The 22,500-nt window shown below is 45.6% G+C and overlaps 1 protein-coding gene across 1 annotated transcript; it reads left to right on the forward strand.

Annotated features, from left to right (window-relative positions):
* Positions 1 to 14,684: 14,684 nt before the first annotated feature.
* On the forward strand, positions 14,685 to 15,881 carry LOC135389668 (uncharacterized). Its single transcript, XM_064619701.1, has one exon. It carries the CDS (start codon positions 14,685 to 14,687, stop codon positions 15,879 to 15,881), a length of 1,197 nt encoding a protein of 398 aa, XP_064475771.1.
* The last annotated feature ends 6,619 nt before the right edge of the window (positions 15,882 to 22,500 follow it).

Raw genomic sequence — 22,500 nt, forward strand, 5'->3', positions numbered from 1 at the left:
TCTCTAGGAAGGCGACGAGCTTATCTTAGTGTCATGTACGCACTCAAGATTCGTACTTATTCACAACATGCGGCGCTCTCATGCGTTACAAGGACGCCTTTTGAACAACTGTTCTTAAACAAGTCTTCAGTCGTTCCTCCTTTTAGTATGCGAGTTTCACGAGAAGTTGAATTTTATGATTTTACCCACTACAACACTCCGCTTTTGCAATCTGGCAACCACCACCACATTCCAACTCTTCACTGACCAAGTACAGAAAAAGCGACACTTCCACGGCTGTGCTGCAGCAGGAGTTCGAGGGTTTAAGAGAAAGCTTTGGAAAGCACGTGGCGTTTTACACGGACGGATCGAAGACTAATGCTGGTGTATCTTGCGCCATGGTAACTGGGACAGTCACAATAACTCACCGTTTACACAAAGTCATGTCGATATTCAGTGCAGAGGTTTATGCGATCATCATAACACTCAACTACATTTTACAACATTGCATTGTGTCATCAGTCATCTATACAGATTCCCTCAGCTTTTTGCAGGCAATATGTTCAATCCAAAAAACAAAAAAAAATTATTGTGCAGCGAGCACGACGTCTAGCTAATACAATAACTAACAGGGGCTATCGTTTAACCCTTTGCTGAGTGCCAAGCCATGTGGGCATACGGGGTAACGAAAATGCGGATCGTGCAGCTGCAGCTGCACTTTCAGCTGACATAACAGTCTTTGATGTCCCTGTTCAAAACCTCAGGTTATTTTTGATGAATGCTATCAACATGAAATGGCAGCAATTTTGGAGCACACAAGAGCAGAATAAGCTACACTTGGTGAAGCCTCAAACAGGAAATCGCTTACAAAGTCTTGAAAACAAGTTACACGATGTCTTAAGGTGCAGGTTAAGGATTGGACACACATACATGACTCACGGGTTTTTGCTACGTGGGGAGGACCCACCTGAGTGCGTGCGCTGCAGAGAGCCCCTTTCTGTCCAACACATTCTAATTACATGCCCATTACATGAAAGTTATCGTCAGCGTCATTTCACTGAATTTTATCGTTACTCTTTACCTCTTCATCCAGCTCTTTTGCTGGGTGATGAGGCTATTGTTCCTTTTACTGGAGCACATAATTTTTTAAAGAGCATTGGACATCTGAACAAACTGTGAACTTACAGTGAGCTCTTTTCTTACCCTTTCATGTTTTTTTATGCCACCACTAGCCAAGTTGTTTTAATATGAGCATTTCATTTTTTAACTGGGTTCATCACATTACCTTGTTGTTTGGCGCATTATAGCCTTAGCAGCTTTTGCGCCAAAAAAACCCAAATCGTCATCATCATCAACAATGTCCCTTGTCGAAAGAGCACACTTGGTGTACCCCCAACATTACAGTAGATACCTGGTCAGGTGAAGCTTTGTTCAATTTCGGCAGGAAATGAACTTTTTTGCGTACACAAACCTCGCAAGGCCGCAATAAACGCCGTCGCCGTGCAATAAGGTTGGGAGGAGAACAAAGAGAGGGCGCTGACCGCGCTGACAGTATTTTGGTATACTGTTTCTTCGATATTTTGAAGAATTGTCTCAGTAATTCTTGTGATTCTAAAAGTAGTGCTTATTGGAGATTAGTAGCCGGTCGTAAGTTCATTGTGTATTACTTAGGTATGACGTGACAGGAGTACTCCCATCATGACTTTTTTAGCTGTTACTGGGAGCAACCTACCGTCCCATTTAATTTTTCTAATTTATGTTGTGCAACAATTATCCCGCTTTTAGTGCTTATGCTCTATGTGAGGCATCACACAGGCAAACACTACCTGGTCGCACACAGAAACAGGGGGCTCAAATTTCACTTTACAGGTCCTTTAAACATAAAATGAGGAGCGATGTATGTATCTCTGTTATTTATAAAAACCTCGCGCGTCCATTATCACAAAAGCAGCTGTGTTTAAACTGCCACAAAAATATGCCGAGCGTCAATATATTGCGAAAGCCTATACGGGGTGCGTTATTAAAAGTTGACCAAAGCGCTTCACAAACAGGTCGACAGATGGAAACCAGAGGCTATGTTTGTGGCACTTGAGTTATAGAAATACATGCTGCATCAAAAGTAGCACGTTTTTAACTAAAGTACCACAAAGATATCCTCCGCTTTCCACCTACCATTCTCTTTGTGAAGGGCTCTGGTCGGTTTTTAATGACGCACCTGGATATAAAAAGATCACAAAAGCGCACGCTAGGCATTAGGAGTATCATGGCCAAACATTAATGCACATTTGCAGTGAGATTATCACAGGCACTTATCATGGAATTATGTCTAACAAGGCTGCCAGTTGTGGCTTTAGCCAACCTTTGTGGAAGTTCCGGTCCCTAAGCACCTTGATCTGCAGAAGGCCAAGTAACTGAGAGAATGCAGACGGATAGGTTAAGCTTTTCATGTAGTAGAAGCCCAAACAAAGGATCAGCGTCTCCTTCACTGCTGTGGACTCTCTCAGACTTATCTTCTGTTCCGGCTTTCCACCACAACGAATAAGCTTGTCTGTTCCATACACCACCATAGGTCCTGGCACAGCAGTCCCGCCTTCCTGCAGAAACAGGATATACAAAGTTACCTGTCTCATGCAGTAGAACTTGTTGCTTTTAAAATCGTCAATTAACTTCTATCCGGTGGTTGGGGACAACAGACGCAGTGGAATTGTAACCACTTAAAAGCCACCCTGGGCCATGAAAAAAGAGAGAGAGAGGAACCCAGTAAATACCATCTAATCCGGTGATCATTGAATACTGAGGCAGGAGGCCTGGCAGTGGGATTTGTGCTACTGAACAAAGCTGTAACCAAGAAAGGACTGGTTCAAGCAGGACAATAACTGGTCATTTGTTGCCTCATATTAGAAACCGTGGCATTTTCCACACTGATGGGCATACTTGTGTTTCAGTAGCAGCATTTGCAATTGTAATAAACTGTAAAACAACAAAGGACAACATCGGCAAGTGCAGCACACACTGTGACCATAACAGTTTCAGGAGCACCTGGAAAGACTGTCCAACTGTTTGTGACAAGTACGTATAAGCCTTCACACCTGTGGGGATGACCCGTGTCGGGTGAAAGGACTCCTGGTCCACGCGTCTGTTGTCAGAAGATGCAGTTGCAAATATAGACGTACCTGCAACGATACAACTCTGGTGTCATCAATAGGAAATGGAAACTTCCATTCGACAACAAAGTGTATCAACAACCCGTAAAGCACAATGTGTTTGATAGCACTCATCAACTAGCCTACTGATTGCGAAAATATGAGGTACATTTCAAAATTGAGGTAAATTTCCTGAAGGAAGAAGTACCAGGGCTTTTGCGCCAAAAAAACACCAATCAATAAATCAATCAGAAGTACCAGGACTGCCCAACATAGCACTGTTACGCTCAGGGAAAACTACCCTTAGACAGTTTGATTGCACAATTAATCTCCTTCAAAAGACACACAAAAAGAGAGAGAAAGCGCCTATTCGGTATTATCTCAAGTTCCTCTTCGAAGGAAATCTCCATTTCATGATCTGACCTCGCGGCCTCAGTTTCATGATCTGACAAAACAATGACATTTGAGCGGGGGGACTCAAACACATGCACTTAGAGCTGTCAACTGTACCTCGTATGGGATCTGCGTACGTCATACTGTTCATGTCCATTGCGCATGCAAAATGCATAAAATGTAAACAGTGCAATACAGTTACATGGGGCGAGAATAATAAAACTTCCAACAGAAGATATGGGACAGAGCAGTAAGCCACAGCAACGAACTCTACGTCAACGCTTTGAGTTCACCTACGGAGAAGTTCGTGCTCCGCTGGTGCATGACGGCAAATTAGACACCACCCCGTCGAGCATTCTGGATGACAAGAATCTTTGCGCGTGAAGAATCTACCACAAGTGCAGTCTGGATGGCTACTCGTACCCAGCGTTCCTCCTGAGAAGTCCACGTTCATTAGCCCAGGCGGCAGCGGCATGGCTGAGCCTGTGCTGTAACAGAAACGGACGCATACATGACAGTCGCTGCACCGTGCACAGTGTTAAAACGTGCCACGCTAGCTTAGCAGCTCACCTGCAACAGTGTCGTGCTTTAGAAACGCTGTTGGCCACAGAAGTAAATAGTCCTGCACGCTTTCAACAGTTCAACGTTCAACTCCCAAAGCGAAAAGGCGCCAAAACACAGTGTTGGCAGACGGTTAAGCGAAAGCGAAACCTTCTCCGCGCGCAACGCGTATTCTTTCTTACAATAGGTGGTTTTCATCATGGAGGAAAGCAAGGAGGGGCCCCTACGGCGTTTCTCTACGGGAGCGAGCGTGTCGGGCCGGCGGCGCTGCGCAAAGCATTGTGGGATCGTCTTGCAAAGCGGAAACATGGCGGCTCCCATGTCAAGGTGTTATAGGTGACATGCATAGTTGAGTACAAAAGCAGCATCTTCCTGAACGGTCGTAAATTTTGGTGTCCTACGAAGGGAAGATAGAAGAGTTTTAGTTGTGAACGCACAGCCTGGTTTCTTCGGAGAAGTGACTCTAAATGCCCTTTTGAGATGGTTTTCAGCCAAGTGACATGTGAGCCGGGCCCTGCGAACGTATTTTTGTTCGCTCGGCCCTTGATAATACGATTCCGTGGTACCATAGTTGTTGCAGCATTTCATCTTGAATATGCTAATACAGTGTAGCACCAGTACATCTCAACGTTGAGCCTCATTTGGATAACATAAAAGTTCTCGCTCGATATGTATATCATATCATATATGCATCATATCAACTGGGTGTTTGAGGAAGATACTTTCGACACTCTTTCGACATCAGTCAAGCGACGACCATCTGAAGTATTATTAAAACCACAATTTTGCATTGCAGTGGTTTGTTCAAATCGCGATGTGATGTATCGTACATAACAAACATCGTACTATATTTACAATCTGCACCAACAATAAGTCGAAATACGTCAATAGCATCAAATGAAACTACCACGAAGTAGCAAGCAAACATGATACACAAACATTGATGATAATGTAAACTTTGGTACAACAATATCCAGATGTAGGTAAATACAACAAGGCTGTAGTGGGATACTTGGGTATCATTAAGATCGAGGCAGCACAACAAACTTGAACTTGGGTGAAGTGCTGACAGAACAAATAGGTGTCTTGAAGTGGTTCTCCTGCAGTATGCTTGCAGCTTCAAGCACTCTACTAACACAATGGAAGATGTAATGTACATAAACGAGTAAAAGGTGAAAAAAAAAGTTAGCAGTTGTCATGGTCATTGTCCCTTGAATAGTGTCAGCTTCGTAAACATCTGGCGACACCTTTGTGAGTGGCGACTTGCTGTTGCAGACTTCGTGGCGTGATGAAGGCGGACATCTAAATACTTATGCGCTATGCATTTTATAAGATGAAAGTAATGGCTCTCTAGTGGCTCATGTTCAAGCATGTGATTGTCTTTAAGCACTGAGAAAACATTAGTCGTGATAATGCCAGCCATTACATCCATCAACATTTTCTTCAGTAGCCCTGTTGCCGACAAGGCTGAGGTAAGCATTGTTGACCTGAACACTTTCTCACACTTTTGGCACACACGGATAACGTCCTTTGAAGGATACACTAGCCAGCCCATACTTTTCTGACGAATTAGCGAGTGTTCAGGAAGACCTGCTGCTGGCACAGATAGTGCTTCCACACACGTTTCACATTTCAAACATTTTTGGAGGTAGCGAACTACAAATCCAGCTATGTATGTGACAATTCTGTGGGGTCTGGTAGATAGTCGTGGTCAGAAATTTGAAATGTGCTTTCTTCGTCGCTTGAACTTAATTCTCGTCTGCTTGCTGACCAGTTGATGACTTCTTCGGAACGAGGCTGTACCTCACTGGAAACGTTTAGGATGCTTATGTTTTCCAGGGGTAAGCAGTTACCAGTTGAAGCTGCACCAATCTCATTGTGGATGATCAGTCTCTTGAAAGCCGATGCTAACTGTCGAGCGGTAGGATTGTTATTGCATGCTCCGTGAGCGCGGATTGCTCCAAAAGAGAGCTCCAAGTGGTCTTGGCTCGCTTTATATGCGGGCAGGTACCGAATCTTTGACGTTTCTTCAACAAGGTTTTCGTAGAGTTGCAATATGCTGCGATGACAGATGAGGAACCCTATGAATCCCGTTTTCCTATTGGTGGTTACTAATAGCTGTCCTGTGTCAGATGTTCTTAGTGCTGCCAGATACGAGGATGCTTCATTGAGGAAAGTCCGGGCTCGTGAAATGTTCTCTGCACAAAGAGGCTTCTTCCAAGAGTGCTGTCGAATGTTTCTGGAGTTCAGAATGTCAAAAACATTGTTGATGACACGGAGGAACTTCTCTGTTGGCTCTGTTTCATTGAAACCTGGTAGCGACACTTGACGACAGTGCTGCAATGCATCTGCCACTGATGCACTCAGTAGCTGAGCAGCTAGTCTCACCTTCATGGGCTGTTTCTGCCACTGCAAGTGTGCCGCCCTCAGCCGGTTGCCAGCATGAATACCTTCTTTTTCTTGAGCGAGATGAAGCATTTCAATGTGGCTCCAACATATTTTCCCACCGTCACGATCAATAAAGCTCTGCTTCTGACAAAGTGCATTCCGCACGAGCTTCAGCATATGACAAGGGTCAAGGAAGACCACAACTGGCTTCATTGTGTCTGGGTGGGGAAAGCTTGTGTTGAGTCCAGCTTCGACATTCAAGGAGCGTCCTAAGATTCTCAACATTGCCATGTTTGATGCTGCTCCGTCACATGTTAGTGACACAATGTCTGCCCCAGCCTCGTTTGCAAGTGACGCCCCCTGTCTTACCCCTGTCTTACCCCTGTCTTACCAAATTAGTCTTCTGTTCTCCACATCGTCCATCAATTAGAAAGTAGCCTAATGGGATCTTCCACCTGCCATTCAGAGATACAATCATTAGAACGAAAGCCTCTTTTGCTACTGAACCATCACTACTGGCACCCATCCCGATGTCAACATAGCCATGTGATTTTTGTCCATCCCATTCAATGTGTTGGCGAATTGCCATTTCATCAACCATCGCAGTGCAGAGAGTTGGAATATCCTTCACTTGATTCTCTGCCACCTTCATTTTTAGTACGTTTAGTGCTTCTTTCGAAAATCCTGGTTGTCCATCAATTGTCTGGTACCATTTTCTAAGTGTACGAGGGTGGGGCAGGCACGTGTCAAAGGTCTTTCGCACATAACTGTATGCCTTCTGTGAGTAAAAATGCAATGTCAGTGCAAAAGCTCGCAGCTCTGTGCTGTACTTTCTGGGGAGGGCCTGCTTCTTTTTTGCCGTCTGTCGTAACAACAGATCTTTGTTGGCTCCTGCTATACTGGTTAATACATCCGCATTTTCTTGTAGAAGAATAGTTTTGGCCATCAGATCCTGAATCACATTTTCGAGCCTTGCAATTTTCTGTGTCATGCGACGTTGTCTTTCTTGCAAAGCCTTGATTTTCTTTTTGCTTTCCGTATGTAAATTTCCAATGCGCTTGACCTCCTTCTTCAAAAATGCTTTCACAGGTGTGTCTTTCATTGGTGAAGTTCCCTAGTGTAGTGGGTAATTGCATGATTGGTATAAGTCCTGACAAGTCGTAAGAAGAAACATTCTCTAATAGAACTGTTCACAGTCCAACTAGCTAAAGGGTATTTTGTTGTATACTATTATGTTACAGGTTATTGTGCACGAATATATTATGGTATTATAGTCCGAGAGTGGATACTGTTATTGCATTTGTTCCTGGTAGAGTGGTCTGCTTGCTACTATATTGCACGAGTGCACAAAGGCCACAGTCTGTTCATATTTGTTGAGTAAGTGCTTAGCGGCTTCAGGTGTAATGACTTTATTGATATTTCTGCTGAATTCACACAAATCAATCACACATGCTCATTGTCTGTTAGTGACCATGCCACATTGAAGATGGCATGCAGCCATGGAACTCAGATTCCTTAGTATGCCAACATGCCAAGTTTGTCACCTACCTGTTAACAACCATGCTCAACTTACGCTTATGAACACGTTCGCATGATCATGACTAAACCAAACTCAGTAGTGGCACCACTTTGAAGCTGGATTGCCGAGGTAGAAGTTGAACACATTAACCCTTTGATGCCCAAATTTTTATTTTTCAATGTAAAGATATACAGCGTAAAACTAGACTTCAAGAAGCCCCAAAGGCAACGTCTGGCGTCTCAAAAAAAATTTACCTTTACTCTGTCCCGTACAAACAAACGTTGCTCCCGAGCAACGTTGGGCACATATGGCTCAAGCAAGGAACTGTACTTCTGATGTTACTTCACGTGAAACAAGTGGAAACAGTTGCGATTTGGAAGGAGACAGAGGTGCATCTTGCACTTTCCGCAATAGAGAAACGTGTAGCCGGACTTGCAATACTTGCACCTGTTCTTCTTCTCGCCGTAAAGGGGCCAGTGATGTGCTCCATCGTACCTAACATCCTCATTTGGTCGTGGTGTCCTCGCGCGGCAAATAGTTTGGTTGGGAGGTGTCGCGCTTTCAGAACGACTCATTCGTGGCTTTGTCCCAACCAGCGCAAGGGCTTGCGCAACCTCACGTCGAAAAGCCAAGAGGGACATTTTTTTCCTAACAGAGAGCTGTGCACAGTGCCGCTTGTATAACAGCCATCCATTCACGATGGAGACATCAAGAATCCAGAAGAATATCCGCATGTACCATTTTTTCGATTTATGATCTGTGCGGTAAAGCTCAATCAGCATGTCTGCGAGGTCCACTCCCCCCATGAAGGTATTGTACTCCTTCACAGCAAAAGGACGCGACACTTCCACTGTCTGTTTCTCCTTACTGCTCCATCGCTTGCAAAAGTCACTTGGTTGGACCCCCGCATAGCTCGACACCAGACACACAGAGCTGTTGTCGAGCCATTTTATGACCACAGTGCCTGTTCTCTCGTCCATGCGGTAGTCAACAGCGCCTCTTCCTTTCTTCTTCATCTCTGTATCCGAAGCAAGGGGACACTTTTCAGTTCGGTCGCTCCTCACGGTTCCTACACAATGGATGCCTTTGGTCTTGAGCTCCTCGACGAGGCGCAGGCTCGTGAACCAGTTGTCAAAGTACAACTTGTGGTTCATGTGCTCAGGTAAATGCTTCACAAGGTCGATGACTATGTCCCCGGAGATTCCATACCCGTGGTCCTCTGCAGTGCCCTTGCCTTGATAAATGACAAAATCATGCATTATGCCTGACGAGCCAGCTCTCGTGAACACCTTGTAGCCCCATTTGTGTGGCTTCGATTTTATGTACTGTTTCATTTGTGATCGCCCTTTGAAGGGGATGATCTGCTCGTCCACACTCTGTCGTTCTTCAGGAGCAACACTCTTCATGTTGCTTTTCAGTTTGTCAACAAGTGGGCGAACCTTGAACAGACGGTCGTGGCTGTCCGAGTCACGGGGCTTTGCTTGAAGATTATCGTTCATGTGTAGGCACTGATGAATTGTTTCGAAGCGATTTCTGGTCATCAAGTCGGCAACAGGAGGGAAACGTGTGCCGCTCTGCCAATACATTCGAAAATGTGGCATTCGTGCTATACCCGATACAACCAGGATTGACAGATATTTTCTCATTTCTTCTGATGTCACGTTGGCGCATGTGCCATTCTTCTGTGTGGAATAAAGATTCGTCTGATAACACAGAATTTCAATCATCTCCTCGTCGAAGAAGGTTTTGAAATATTGGTACGAGCTAAGAACGTCATCAGGCGGACCTGGTAGCTGTCCTTTCCATGTTGTGTCCTGGATAGAAAAATCGTTCTTTTTCCATGTCCTTGCAGCCTTTTTCGGCGGTACTTTACGGCGCTTGGTGGGATGGACGCTGTCGGCAGGGACACTTGATGTAGATTCGCCAGTAACATTCTCTGTCCGCTCTTCGTCGGCTTCTTGACCACGAGGATCCTTTACAATCTCAAGAGGACAGAGTTCTGCAAACGTTCTATCGTCCCTTGGATCATAATCCGGATCATCCGGATCGCTGTCGAAGTCAACTTCCGATATTTCTCCGTCCGGTAGAAAAAGCATCTCAAGGATCTCGTTGTCCGTGAGCGCCTTTTTTGACGATGTAATGCTCATCTAGACAGATATGAAGTAGTATGTCAGTGGCCTGGTAACTATTCCCGCATAAATATGTGTCGAAGTTACGGCAGGAAAGTTGCAGTAAACAAACAGTTGTGTGCAGTCTATTGAAAAACAAATGTGTACTTCGTCTGTGAAGTCACATACAAAAATACCCATAGACGCCCGATGTTGCTCGTCGGCAACATATATTTTCCCCGCGGATTACATAATATCTCCGAAGTGTCAGTCAAATTTTGCACTGTCACACAATTGCCTAGATCAGTATCTCTTGTTTCTATTCACTCGATCGCAGAAATAACAAATACTGGCCACGAAACATGACGATTTGCTTACCTTGGTGAATCGCGTTCAAGAAAGGCGCGAAAACCGCAGAGTCACGTGGTTTAAATGCCCACGCGGGCGAGTGCTGCCATCTCTCCTTCGTTTCATGCGGTTCAAATTGTTGCTCCTGAGCAACATGGGGCATTTAGTACCCTGTATGACCCACTTGGGCGGAGAAAAAAAATATATTTTGGAGCGTTGCTCCACAGCAACGCTGGGCATCAAAGGGTTAACCACAAAAGAATCAGCACACATGCAAATTGTATCAAGAATTTATTGATATGGATAAAATTCATTGATATGATTTTCTTGTACAACGCAGGCAAGATCATTGGTCAACGCATTTCAAGTTCATTTTTTCATGTGCAGAATCACAGCATGCAGATCATCAATATACAGGGCCACCCAAGATAAACTCTGAGGTTTGTAATTCAAATAAATGCAATTAGAGTTGCCCTCGTAAGTTAAACTTTACGTTAGATGATGTATCATGTCCTAAAATTTCACGTGAGGTTGCTCACTGCAATAAATTCTTCGTGGATAAATCACGAAAACTAAAAAAATGCTGGCTCCTTAACATTTCCTATGCTGTATACCCACCATTCCAGCAGAATAGACCCCTGAGTTTATCTTTGGTGACCCTGTACATCCAAATCATTGCTTCAATTTCATTGCTTCATTTAGAATTCATTTGGTAACTGCATAATGCAGAAAATTGCAGTAATCCAGCAGAAAAACATAATGAAATGCAGCATTAAGTTACTTACTCCTCACCAGTTTGTCTCATGGTACAGATATATGGATTGTTGAGACCTTTCCAAAATAACAGTTGTTTGCTAGACCAGGAAGCCAAAGTGCAAGATTACTGCATTAACATGGAAATGGTTGCTAATTTTGCCTAACTATGTTAAATATTACTAAGTTAAATCAACAAATTGTCATAGGCTGTAACCTATGCATGAAGTAAGAGAAGGATCTCGAATCACTGATATTCATCACCCATTGCTGAATAGTTGAAGGTTTTTGAAAGTTGGATGTTTCCAACATGGGCATTATGTGCCATATTATGCATGGATGAATGTGTTGCGTGAAAAGCACATATGTATCATCCTGACTCTTACTAGTTGATTCCTTACCACAGCTGCATCTGCACTCTTGCTTGGGGTGCCACTCTTTTCCCCCTAAAACACAAAAGATTATAGCTGTTAAAATGGACGGGGAAGGCCATTATAAACTATGTGCAACACTAGTTCAACTCATTAGGGCAAATTCAACTTTGCTTTTTGGAAGCGCGGCTAAGAAAAAAGGTCAGGCGCATAGTGGAGTGCAGATATGTTTATTGGCCCGTGGGCACATGGAACCGCAATGAATGTCAATGGCTTGTGGTGGCAGAGGCCACTACATTTTTATTAACTTTTCATTATTATTAGTGAATAAAAGTGCGAGGAGTAGTGATTTGGATGATAGGATGCTGCAGCTGGGGCATTCTACAGGTTGTCTTTTTTTAGGCGATAAAAGAGAAATAGTCACTATGTTCCTACTATTTGAGTAACAAGCAGGTGCCGTGGCACTAGTATCACATGTTTGTAACTCAAGTAGCAAATAGTAACGCTCGTTTTTTTTATTGCTCACATCATGACGTGCTCTGTGTCGCCTAAAAAAAGACTGTATATTTTGTCAGAGGAACAACACGGAAGTTGCAATGTGAGAGCAACTGGTATAAAAGAAGAACATAAAATTATTTAGCCCCTTCTACTCAAAAAAAAAAAAAAAAAAAGGTACACACCGATGTAGTTGCCACATCAGCTGAGGTAGATGCTGAGCATTCCTGGTCCCAAGACGAAGCTGCATCGTGGCTATGTGGAAATCTAACCTGCCCACATACACTTGCAACAAAATACAGACTCACTGTGTGCAAAGACATTATGCCAGCTGTTTACTTACAATGTCTTTGAAAGGGTTCACTGATATACCGTCACAGCTGAACCCAGTGCTGCCCTGCAAGTATGGAAATGATAGGAAGGGCTTTGTTTTATCACATACATGTAGGCTGAGCGTGCAGCGTACACTGGAGCACTTACGTTAGAGCCCTCATCTGTGACCAAGGAGGGATTCTCTCTTGACGGGTTGGGTTCATTCATATCTTGATCAGTTGGCTCTTCCTGCACAGCATATCTTTCATTTGAAAAATCGCCCATGCATATCATTTTCCAGGATGCAAACAGTGCCCACATGTTTTTCTGCGTGAAACAGCTTAAAATTGGGTGGGGGAAAAGAGTAGGTTTGAATGGCCAAAAGCCGCATGCTTCAAACAAGGTACAGTTGGGCAAGCCTTACAGAAAGAAGGGACGAAGAAAACCAAGAAAACCCACAAAAAAGCAACGTCTTACGGATATGTTTCCAGACACTCCGGACGCAAGGGCAAGGCTACTTCCAACTTCCATGCTGGGGCCTGCTTCGCTACGCAGTTCATTCTGGTTGATATTGAGCACCCATTAGTCTGAAGAGCAACTAAAGTAACACGTTCTTGTTGTTTACCTCACTCCACGGAAATATCTGCGGCACAGCGCCCTTGCGAAGACGTACTCGAAGTGGCGAAGATCTGTCCAGATCCTCGGCGCGAAAGTGCTTTGAGCACAATTTACTGGTCCTGCTTTTCGGGGTCCAGCCAATTCTCCTAATTGCACTGACCCAGACATCCCTTTCGGAGCTGTTTAACGGGAACCTGCGTGAAATAAATTATATATAAACGTCACATACGGTTTCTGTGACAAATTTGCAGGGAGGATTGAAAATTAAGCGAGCGGCAGGTGAAGATATCCACAACTGGAAACACAAGAGGTACTACAAAACCATTACTACGTTTTCGGAAACCCGTTTCAGGTTGTCAGTCATAGATGTTCGCGCAATACACTTCTGAAACGTCGCGCATTTTCGAGTGTGGATGTAGGGAAAACTTACTCATGAAACGTGATTCCACCTTCTGTGCTGCGCCCGGAAGATCGACTCTGACATCCAGGGCACGAACAGGTGACCATAGTTGCGGTTGAGGACCATGTAGCATCAGCTGTTGGTAGTTGCACAATACTTCGCAACGCGAACCGTGCAGGTGCAGCGAAAGCGTCTGCTCGTCGGCGCAGGCGCAGTCTGGGCTATGACGTCATTGGGCAACACACTTACGCGAGCGACCGCCAGAGGAGTCCCATGGGCAACTAGACTTTTGGCCCCCTCCTTGCTTTCCTACCTCCATGGTTTTCATACGGACAGCCGCCCCTAAGCATGCTGGGAAATCGGACTTCCGGTTCGACGGGTCCGCGGCTGCCGTTGCCCCATACCAGTATACCGCGCTTTCTATGCCCCTTTTGCGATGGCTGCGTGTCATCAAACGGATATTTCAGCAAGGTAGGCAATTTTCGTAACCTTCAGCTTTATCTCCTGAGTGCTTGCACACCGTAATGTGCCGGGAATAATGTTTTTTTCGGGTCGGCCGTAGTGAACATGCCCGGCGAAGCAGCCGATGCATGCAGGTGTGGGGGCAGGCTCATATACTGAGATTCTTTCAATCTTTCGCAGCGACAAGCTTCTGGAGAACGTTAATTAGAAAGGCAGAAAGTACTGGCAGTGCCAGGAACTTTGGCCTACGATCAAAGAGGATGATATACGTGCCTACTTCGTCACCCGTGAGGGTCTCGACGGCAACGCGGTTGAAGCGCACAAATCAATGAATGCTTACTTATATGTGACATCAGGTAACTAGTAGATCCCCTTTGAAAGTGGCCCTCGGCGCAAATGCGCCAAAAAACCTTAATCATCATCATCATCATCACCCTTTGAAAGTGTATGTGTTCTGTAAATTCTGCTCCTTGATTAGGGAAGGCGCACAGCATCCACGTGTCCGCACCGGAGCCAGGACTGCTTGTTCTCAAAGGAACAGTAAGCCCATCCCAGAGGTCGTGTGACCCGTACGTGTGCTGGGCCCCCGCAGGGGGCACCGGCTTCGGCTGGTGTTTGGTGAGTGGCGCCACCACGGACCCCAGCCCCCAGTCCCAAGGTGTTATCCGTACCGTACCGAGGGGATGTAAGGCGAAGGGTAGAAACCTTGAACGGTGGCGGTTAGGGTCTCGGTCAGGCCCTGGCCGATGGGTTTTCTCAAAACTCCGGGACCTTCCCACATGTATGGGCATGAAGTGTGGGTGACCTTGAGGAATGCCTAGTTATCAAACCCGTATGGTTAAATATTTCTCTTCTTCTACGATCGGGGGCGGCAAACGTCCCCTGACCGAAGTTTCCAAACCAAATGAACAATCTTTCATGTCCAAATACATCGTGTTATCTTCCACTTCCTCGGAAGAAGAAAAACGTGTACCACTTGGGAAAATGTCACCCTTCTTTATTGAGAAGGCGGTGTCTTCCCTATCGAAAAACATCACCGAAATAAAAAAACTGCGATCTGATGACCTTCTTATCAAGTGTACGTCAGAGGCTGATTGCAAAAAGATCCTGAACACAAGAGAAATGCTTGATGTCCCGATATCTGCTTCCCTGCATAAGACCCTCAATACGTGTCGTGGTGTGGTAGCTATCGCGGAGTTGATGATGGACGTCCCAGTAGAGGAGATCCTTATGAACTTAAAGGAACAGGCTGTAATTGATGTTGGAAAGCTCAAGATTCGGAAAAATAATGAATATATCACCACCAGAAACGTAGTCCCTACCTTCGACCGACCCTCACTGCCCGATAAATTGAAAGTTGGGTATTTGTTTGCAGACGTCCGTCCATATATCCCGAACCCTCTTCGTTGCTTTAAGTGCAACCGCTTTGGGCACGCTGCTGACGCCTGCCGTGGGTCACCATGCTGTGCTCGGTTTGGCCAGCAGGGCCATGATACTAAAGAGTGTAGAGGGCCTGATTGTTGTGTGAACTGCACTAGTGATCACCCCTCTTACTCGAGATCCTGCCCTAAGTGGAAATTAGAGAAAGAGATTCTACGCATCAAGGTTCCTGAAAACATCAGCTACCCCGAAGCAAGGAAGAGAGTATCCCCTTTCATTACACAGAAATCTTTCTCAGCAGTGCTTCAACAGAAACCAAAGATGGTAATTGTACACACGCAAACAGACACTCCGCCTAGAACTCAACTATCAAGTGAAGACGGGGTGAAAATTAAGCCCCATGATGAAAATACGGTAGTGACTGCGAAAGCAGTCCTACCCTTGTCATCACCCTCCATGGAGGCGGGCCCTATGGAGTGTGATGATAATTCGAGCTCGGAGCTCTCCTTGCGCTCACCATTTCTGACGCCCGCAAGAGGAAACCTCTCGAGGAGTGGTTCTCTCCCCGAGATATCGGAGAAGGATTTAGCGGAGGCCAGAAGAAAACCCCGGAAGCCAAGGATTACTCCTCCCCAGAGGAGTAAGACCTAGGAGCCATAGGTAATGAAAATCCTTCTTTTTGGTTGACATAACAAATTGTTGTATGCACTTTTTTTCAGTTCTGTACTTCTGATGGGCCACACAATCCTCCAATGGAATTGTCGTGGGTTGCTTTCCATCTTGGACGATATTCATGATCTTTTTGAAAAGTACAATGCAACATGCTTTTGTGTCCAAGAAACATACCTAAATGCACATACACAAAATCCATTTCGAAGGTATAACATTTTCCGGAAAGATCGAACTGACACAACCCGTGCATCCGGTGGAGTAGCCATCATTACCCGTGGGGCTGTTCCAGCAAAAGAGGTCCCTTTGGTGACGGATCTGGAAGCTGTTGCAGTACAAATTTGCCTCTATAGAATTTTAACAATATGTTCAATTTATCTCCCACCTGCAACAGCAATTACGCAATTCCTTTTATTCTTGCTGGTGATTTTAATGCTCATAACCCCCTTTGGGGTGGTGCCACAGTTGATCCCAGAGGAAAGATGTTAGAAAGGATTCTATTCTCATCAACGCTTTGTCTACTGAACACAGGTTTATATACCTATGTACACTCTGTAACACAATCCTTTTCCTCTCTGGATCTTAGCTTCTGCAGTCCATCCCTCCCCCAAGATCTGACATGGACTGTAGAGGATAACCCTCACGGGAGTGACCATTTCCCTGTGGTTATGAAATTTTTGCATACTGTAAATTCTTTAACCAGTCGACCTCCCAGATGGAAACTTCGACATGCTGATTGGGGTAAGTTTTCAGAAAATTGTGACCTATCCTTAATTCCTTTTGATGAGATAAGGATTGAGGAAGCCAGTAACTTAATCACGAATATCATCCAACAAGCAGCTACTCAATCTATACCACAAACGTCTCACCATCTACAACGACGACCAAAGCCGTGGTGGACGAGTGAGTGTGAGGACACTCGAAAACTTCAAAACCGTGCATGGAATAGATTTCGGAGGTACCCCACTACCCAAAATCTGCTACTCTTCAAAAGAGCAAAAGCAAAAGCCAGATGGACAAGGAAACAAGCCAAGCGTTCCTCTTGGCAAAACTTTGTATTATCTTTATCACGCGATACCTCATCCAAGGTGGTTTGGGACAGGCTCAGAAAAATTAAAGGTGAATACGCAAATTTTTCCATTCCATTGCTGCAAATCAATGGCCGTTCATGTGAAAGCTTAGAAGAACAAGCAAATGTGCTTGGTCAACACTTTGAGAGCGTTTCGGGTTCTTCGCATTATAGTGCAGACTTCCTTAAACACAAAAACATTGCCGAGAAACAGAAAATTAGAATGAATGGTGGTGATGACCATTCATATAATCAGCCGTTCAGCATGGTGGAGTTTCTGCGAGCTTTATCCTCTGCAAAGGCCACTGCACCTGGCCCAGATATGTCATGTACCCTATGCTTCACCATCTGTCGGACGAGTCAAAGGCAATTTTGTTTTTTTAATCGGGTGTGGGTAGAAGGGACATTACCATCGTCTTGGAAAATCGCTACGGTTATTCCACTTCTAAAACCTGGCAAGGAACCATCTTGTCCTAGCAGTTACAGACCTATCGCTCTAACGAGCTGTCCCGGCGTCGGGAACTTGGCGCCCCCATCGCCCGGCAACAGCCGCAGTAGCCCCCTCCTGCACTCACGGTTGGGTCGCCGCAGGAGGGAGACCCCCACGTATAGCTGTGCGTGGCTTTCCCGTGTCTGGGGAAAGGGGGATCCTGGCGGTTGAGTGGACCCGGAGGTTGTTTAGGACCCTTCGGGGCCCCTCCGGGAAAGCAACACACCGCTTTGGCCCCTGCTTCCCATAGTCGGGTGGTCCTGGAAGACCCGGCCAGGATTATTCAGCTAGTCGCCATCTCCCTTTTCATTACTTTCTCTTCCTTGGTCTTCTTCTTTCTCTCCTTTTCCTCTTTTCACCTTCTTTGGCGGCAAGGGTCAACCTTGGGCAGTCTTTCACTCTCCAGAAGCTGCACTAGGGTATAGTGCAGAGGCAAGTGTTAGCGTGTGGGACACGTTCCCTGGTTGGGCTCGATGGTGGGCGACACACCTGCTGCACCGAACCACATCTTTTTTTGTATGGATACTTCACGTTCAAAAAAACATGATCAGCGCCATAAGCGGCGCTGCACCGAAGCACCAGTAAGCTCATTCAACCTGTCTCCAGAACCATGGTTTCCAAAATTTCTGGTACTCCATGCTGAAGATGAGACAAAGCCACTCACTAAGATATCACCTTTTGTCATTGCCAGAGAAATAGAGAAATTAATCGGAAGGACCTACAATGCAAAGAAACTGTCATCTGGGGACCTTCAAGTCGAGGTTCAAACCAGGGAGCAAAGCTTGGCCCTCCAAGCGGTCAAGAAAATTGGGGACATATCGGTGTCTATCGCAAAACACAGAAACCTCAATATTGTTAGAGGCGTGATCTCCGAAAGTGAGCTTCTCGAGTGCACCGATTCCGAGATTGAGGAAGGCCTGCTGGAAGAGGGTGTCGTGGCAGCAAAGCGAATAGTGATGCGTCGGGACGGTAAAGAAATTGCAACGAAGCACATTGTTCTATCCTTTCAACTGCACAAGATTCCTGCAACCATCAAGGCTGGTTACCTCAACTGTCACGTGCGACCCTATGTCCCTAATCCGCGGCGTTGTTTCAAGTGTCAGCGCTTCGGGCATGGGTCTCAGGTCTGCCGTGGACAGGAAACATGTCCCAAATGCTCTGGTAGAGACCACACAGCAGAATCCTGCCGAAATGAAGCGCGATGTGCAAATTGTAAAGGTGACCATCCTGTCTACTCCAGGTCATGCCCCCGATGGAAAGATGAAAAAGAAATCCTTAGAATCAAGGCAGAACAAAATATATCTTACAAAGATGCAAAGGCGCAAGCAGAGTTCAGGAAAAAGGGCACTTTCTCCGAAGTGGTGCGCAGGGGAGTGGCACCACAGAGGAGGTCTGTGGAGACCCAAACTGCTGGGCCTCCACCCCACACTCCCCCTCAGAGGGAGGGAGATACGGAAGTGTCTCCTTCTCCTTCTGGTCTCATTACTTCTTCTATGCCTGCAGCGGCCTCAGCTGAGGTTGCTTGCACGGCATCCGTCTGGGATGGATTGCTCAAAGATCCATCCCAGGTACCTGTTGTTAACATGGAGCTCGACGACGAAGACCGTGCTTCACAAAAGTCGTCTTCGAGTCTCCCAGGCACTTTCTCACAATCAAAAGAGAAACGCGAGAGATCGAGTGGTAGAGGCAGAGGCAACAGACCCACGGACCAGCAAAAACAGCCCCCACCAAGGGTGCTGCCTCCTTAAATGCACATAATGGTCAAAGTCTCTTTGTTTTTCTTAACCACAATCCTTTTCATGGGACAGGTCCTTCTGCAATGGAACTGTCGAGGCCTCTTCACCAACATAGATGACATACATGACCTTCTTGAAAAGTACAAAGCTGTCTGTTTCTGTTTGCAAGAGACATACCTGAACAAACAGAGTATAAACCCATTTCGAAGATATAATGTTTTTCGAAAGGATCGTACGGACACCTCACGTTCATCTGGGGGTGTGGCTCTGATTACTCCGCAGTCCATTCCTTCCAATTCTGTTCCACTTGTTACAGACCTTGAGGCTGTAGCTGCACAAATATGCCTCGACAGGGTCATTACAGTGTGTTCATTGTACCTGCCCCCTTCAGTAGTAATCCACCAAAGAGACTTTGAGCATCTTTGCGACCAGCTGCCTCAACCTTTCCTTATTCTTGGGGACCTGAATGCCCACAACCCCCTGTGGGGCAGCAGAAGGTTAGACGTAAGAGGAAAAATGCTGGAAAGGGTTTTGATGTCAAGGTCAATTTGCTTGCTCAACACGGGGCAAGCTACTTACGTCAATGCAGCGACACAAAGCTTTTCTTCTTTAGATATCTCGCTGTGCAGTCCCTCCCTGTTTAACTGTGTAGACTGGGCAGTTGAACACAATCCTCGAGGGAGTGACCACTTTCCTGTCATCGTGAAATTGTGTGGTGCTACAAATACACTCACAACACGACCACCCCGATGGAAACTAGCACAGGCTGACTGGAGTTTGTTCCAAAGGGAAGCCAACCTCCAGTCCTCTTCTTTTCAACACATGTCAGTGGAAGAGGCAAACACTTTTGTTACAAGCACAATCATAGATGCCGCCAAACAATCGGTCCCACAGACATTGGGTCGGCTCCCCAAGCGTCCAAAACCTTGGTGGACTGACGACTGCGCAAAAACTAGAAAGGAACAGAATCGTGCGTGGGGTACCTTTCGTAGATACCCCACATCACAGAATCTTCTTGCCTTCAAAAAAGCACGTGCCAAAGCAAGGTGGACGCGAAAGCAAGCAAAAAGGTCTTCTTGGCTCAACTTTGTTTCTTCTTTAACACATGGAACCCCATCAAAGAAAGTATGGGATAGGCTCCGGAAAATTAAAGGAGACTACCAGAGTTTCTCCATTCCCCTCCTTCAAGTCAATGGTGTTCCATGTCAGAGTTTAGACGAACAGGCGGACCTCCTAGGTGAACATTTTCAAAATGTTTCCAGTTCTGCACATTACAGCAAAACGTTCTTGTCTGTCAAAAACCGTGCAGAAAAACAAGTCATTTCAACTGTGGGTGGTGAAAATTATACATACAACCAGCCGTTCACAATGGTAGAGCTCCAGCGAGCATTGTCCTCAGTGAAGGTCAGTGCTCCTGGTCCAGACAGGGTCACCTATTCCATGATCACCCACTTATCAGAGGAATCCAAAGGGTGTCTTCTAAACTTCTTCAACGAAGTCTGGGATAAGGGGCAGATGCCAGCAGCATGGAAGGTAGCAACTGTAATTCCACTTCTCAAACCTGGCAAAGAAGCATCAAATCCCACCAGCTACAGGCCCATTGCCCTCACCAGCTGTTTGGGCAAAACATTCGAAAGAATGGTGAACAACCGACTAGTGTATTATCTTGAATGCAATAACTGTCTTGATAAGTACCAATGTGGATTCCGAGCTGCACGTTCAACGACCGACCATCTTGTTCGTTTGGAGACCACAATCCGAGAAGCGTTTGTCAGGCGGAGTCACTGTGCCTCTGTATTCTTCGATTTAGAAAAGGCATATGATACCGCTTGGAGGTATGGGATCATCCGGGATCTATACTTTTTAGGGATACGGGGACGGCTCTTACGCTGTATCATTAACTTTCTCCAAGATCGAACTTTCAGGGTCCAACTGGGTAGCACTCTATCACAACCATTTCTTCAGGAGAATGGAGTTCCTCAGGGCTCCGTGCTCAGTGTGACATTATTCATAGTGAAAATGAACTCCGTAGCCACTGCAATTCCACCGTCTATATCGTATTCGTTGTACGTTGATGACATTCAAATTTCATACTCCTCTGCAAATTTGGCAACTTGTGAGAGGCAACTACAACTGGCAATAAACAGACTGGTTAAATGGGCAGACCAGAACGGATTCAAGTTCTCCTCAGAAAAGACTATCAGTGTTCTGTTCACGAGAAAAAAGGGACTATTTCCGAACCCTACACTTTACATGAATGGTGAGAACATTGCTGTCCGAGAAGAACACAAATTTCTGGGACTGGTATTTGATAGAAAGCTTACATTTTTGCCGCACATCAGGCAACTAAAAGCAAAATGCATAAAGTCTTTAAGTCTCATGAAAGTTATCGCTCACAAGTCTTGGGGAGCAGACAGAACAACCCTCCACAAAATATATGCATCAATAATTCGGTCGAAGATGGACTATGGTTGTATTGTTTACAGTTCTGCTCGTACGTCAGTCCTCAGGTTAATTGACCCAGTACACCATCAGGGCCTCCGGTTAGCACTTGGAGCTTTCCGCACCTCACCAGTGGAAAGTTTGTACGTCGAGTCTAATGAGTGGTCTCTGGACAGACGACGGTCTTACCTTACCATTCTTTATGGTCTTAAAGTCAAAAGCCATTGTCGGAATCCCGCCATGCCTTGTGTGCAAGGCACACGACTTCAGCGACTATTTGTAAACAGACCATCAGTGGTACGGCCTTTTAGCATGCGAGCCTTGCAGTATCAAGAGTTCTATAACTTTTTGTATCAGGACTCTTGGATCCTAGAACAGGGTGACGAATGTGCTCCTTGGCAGTCACAGCCACAGTTTAACTACTCCTTAACTAAGTACAATAAAAAGGATACGTCGCCCCTAGCACTTCAGCAAGAGTTCTTCGAATTAAAACATTCCTTTGGTGACCACACTGAAATATACACAGATGGGTCACGGACTGCTGACAGCGTTTCCTGCGCCATGGTATCTGCAGCGGTGACGCGGTCACACCGTTTAAATCCAGCAGCATCCATTTTTACTGCTGAAGTATATGCACTCATCTTGGCGCTTAATTTTATATTGCAAACGCATGTTAAATCTGGAGTAATTTACACAGACTCTCTTAGCTCTCTGCATGCTATGAGTAGTCTGCAGCGGGCTAAGAACCTTCTAGTCCATAGAGCACGTTCTTTGGCCAGTAGGATAATAAACAGAGGTTATAACCTAACATTTTGCTGGGTGCCCAGTCACGTGGGTATCCCAGGAAATGAACTTGCAGACCGA

This window comes from Ornithodoros turicata, chromosome 3 (genome assembly GCF_037126465.1).
Source record: "Ornithodoros turicata isolate Travis chromosome 3, ASM3712646v1, whole genome shotgun sequence".
NCBI classification, from domain to species: domain Eukaryota; kingdom Metazoa; phylum Arthropoda; class Arachnida; order Ixodida; family Argasidae; genus Ornithodoros; species Ornithodoros turicata.

What these genes read in the sequence shown, in the direction of transcription:
- LOC135389668 (XM_064619701.1), top strand. Translation starts at nt 14,685, where the DNA reads ATGGTTAAATATTTCTCTTCTTCTACGATCGGGGGCGGCAAACGTCCC.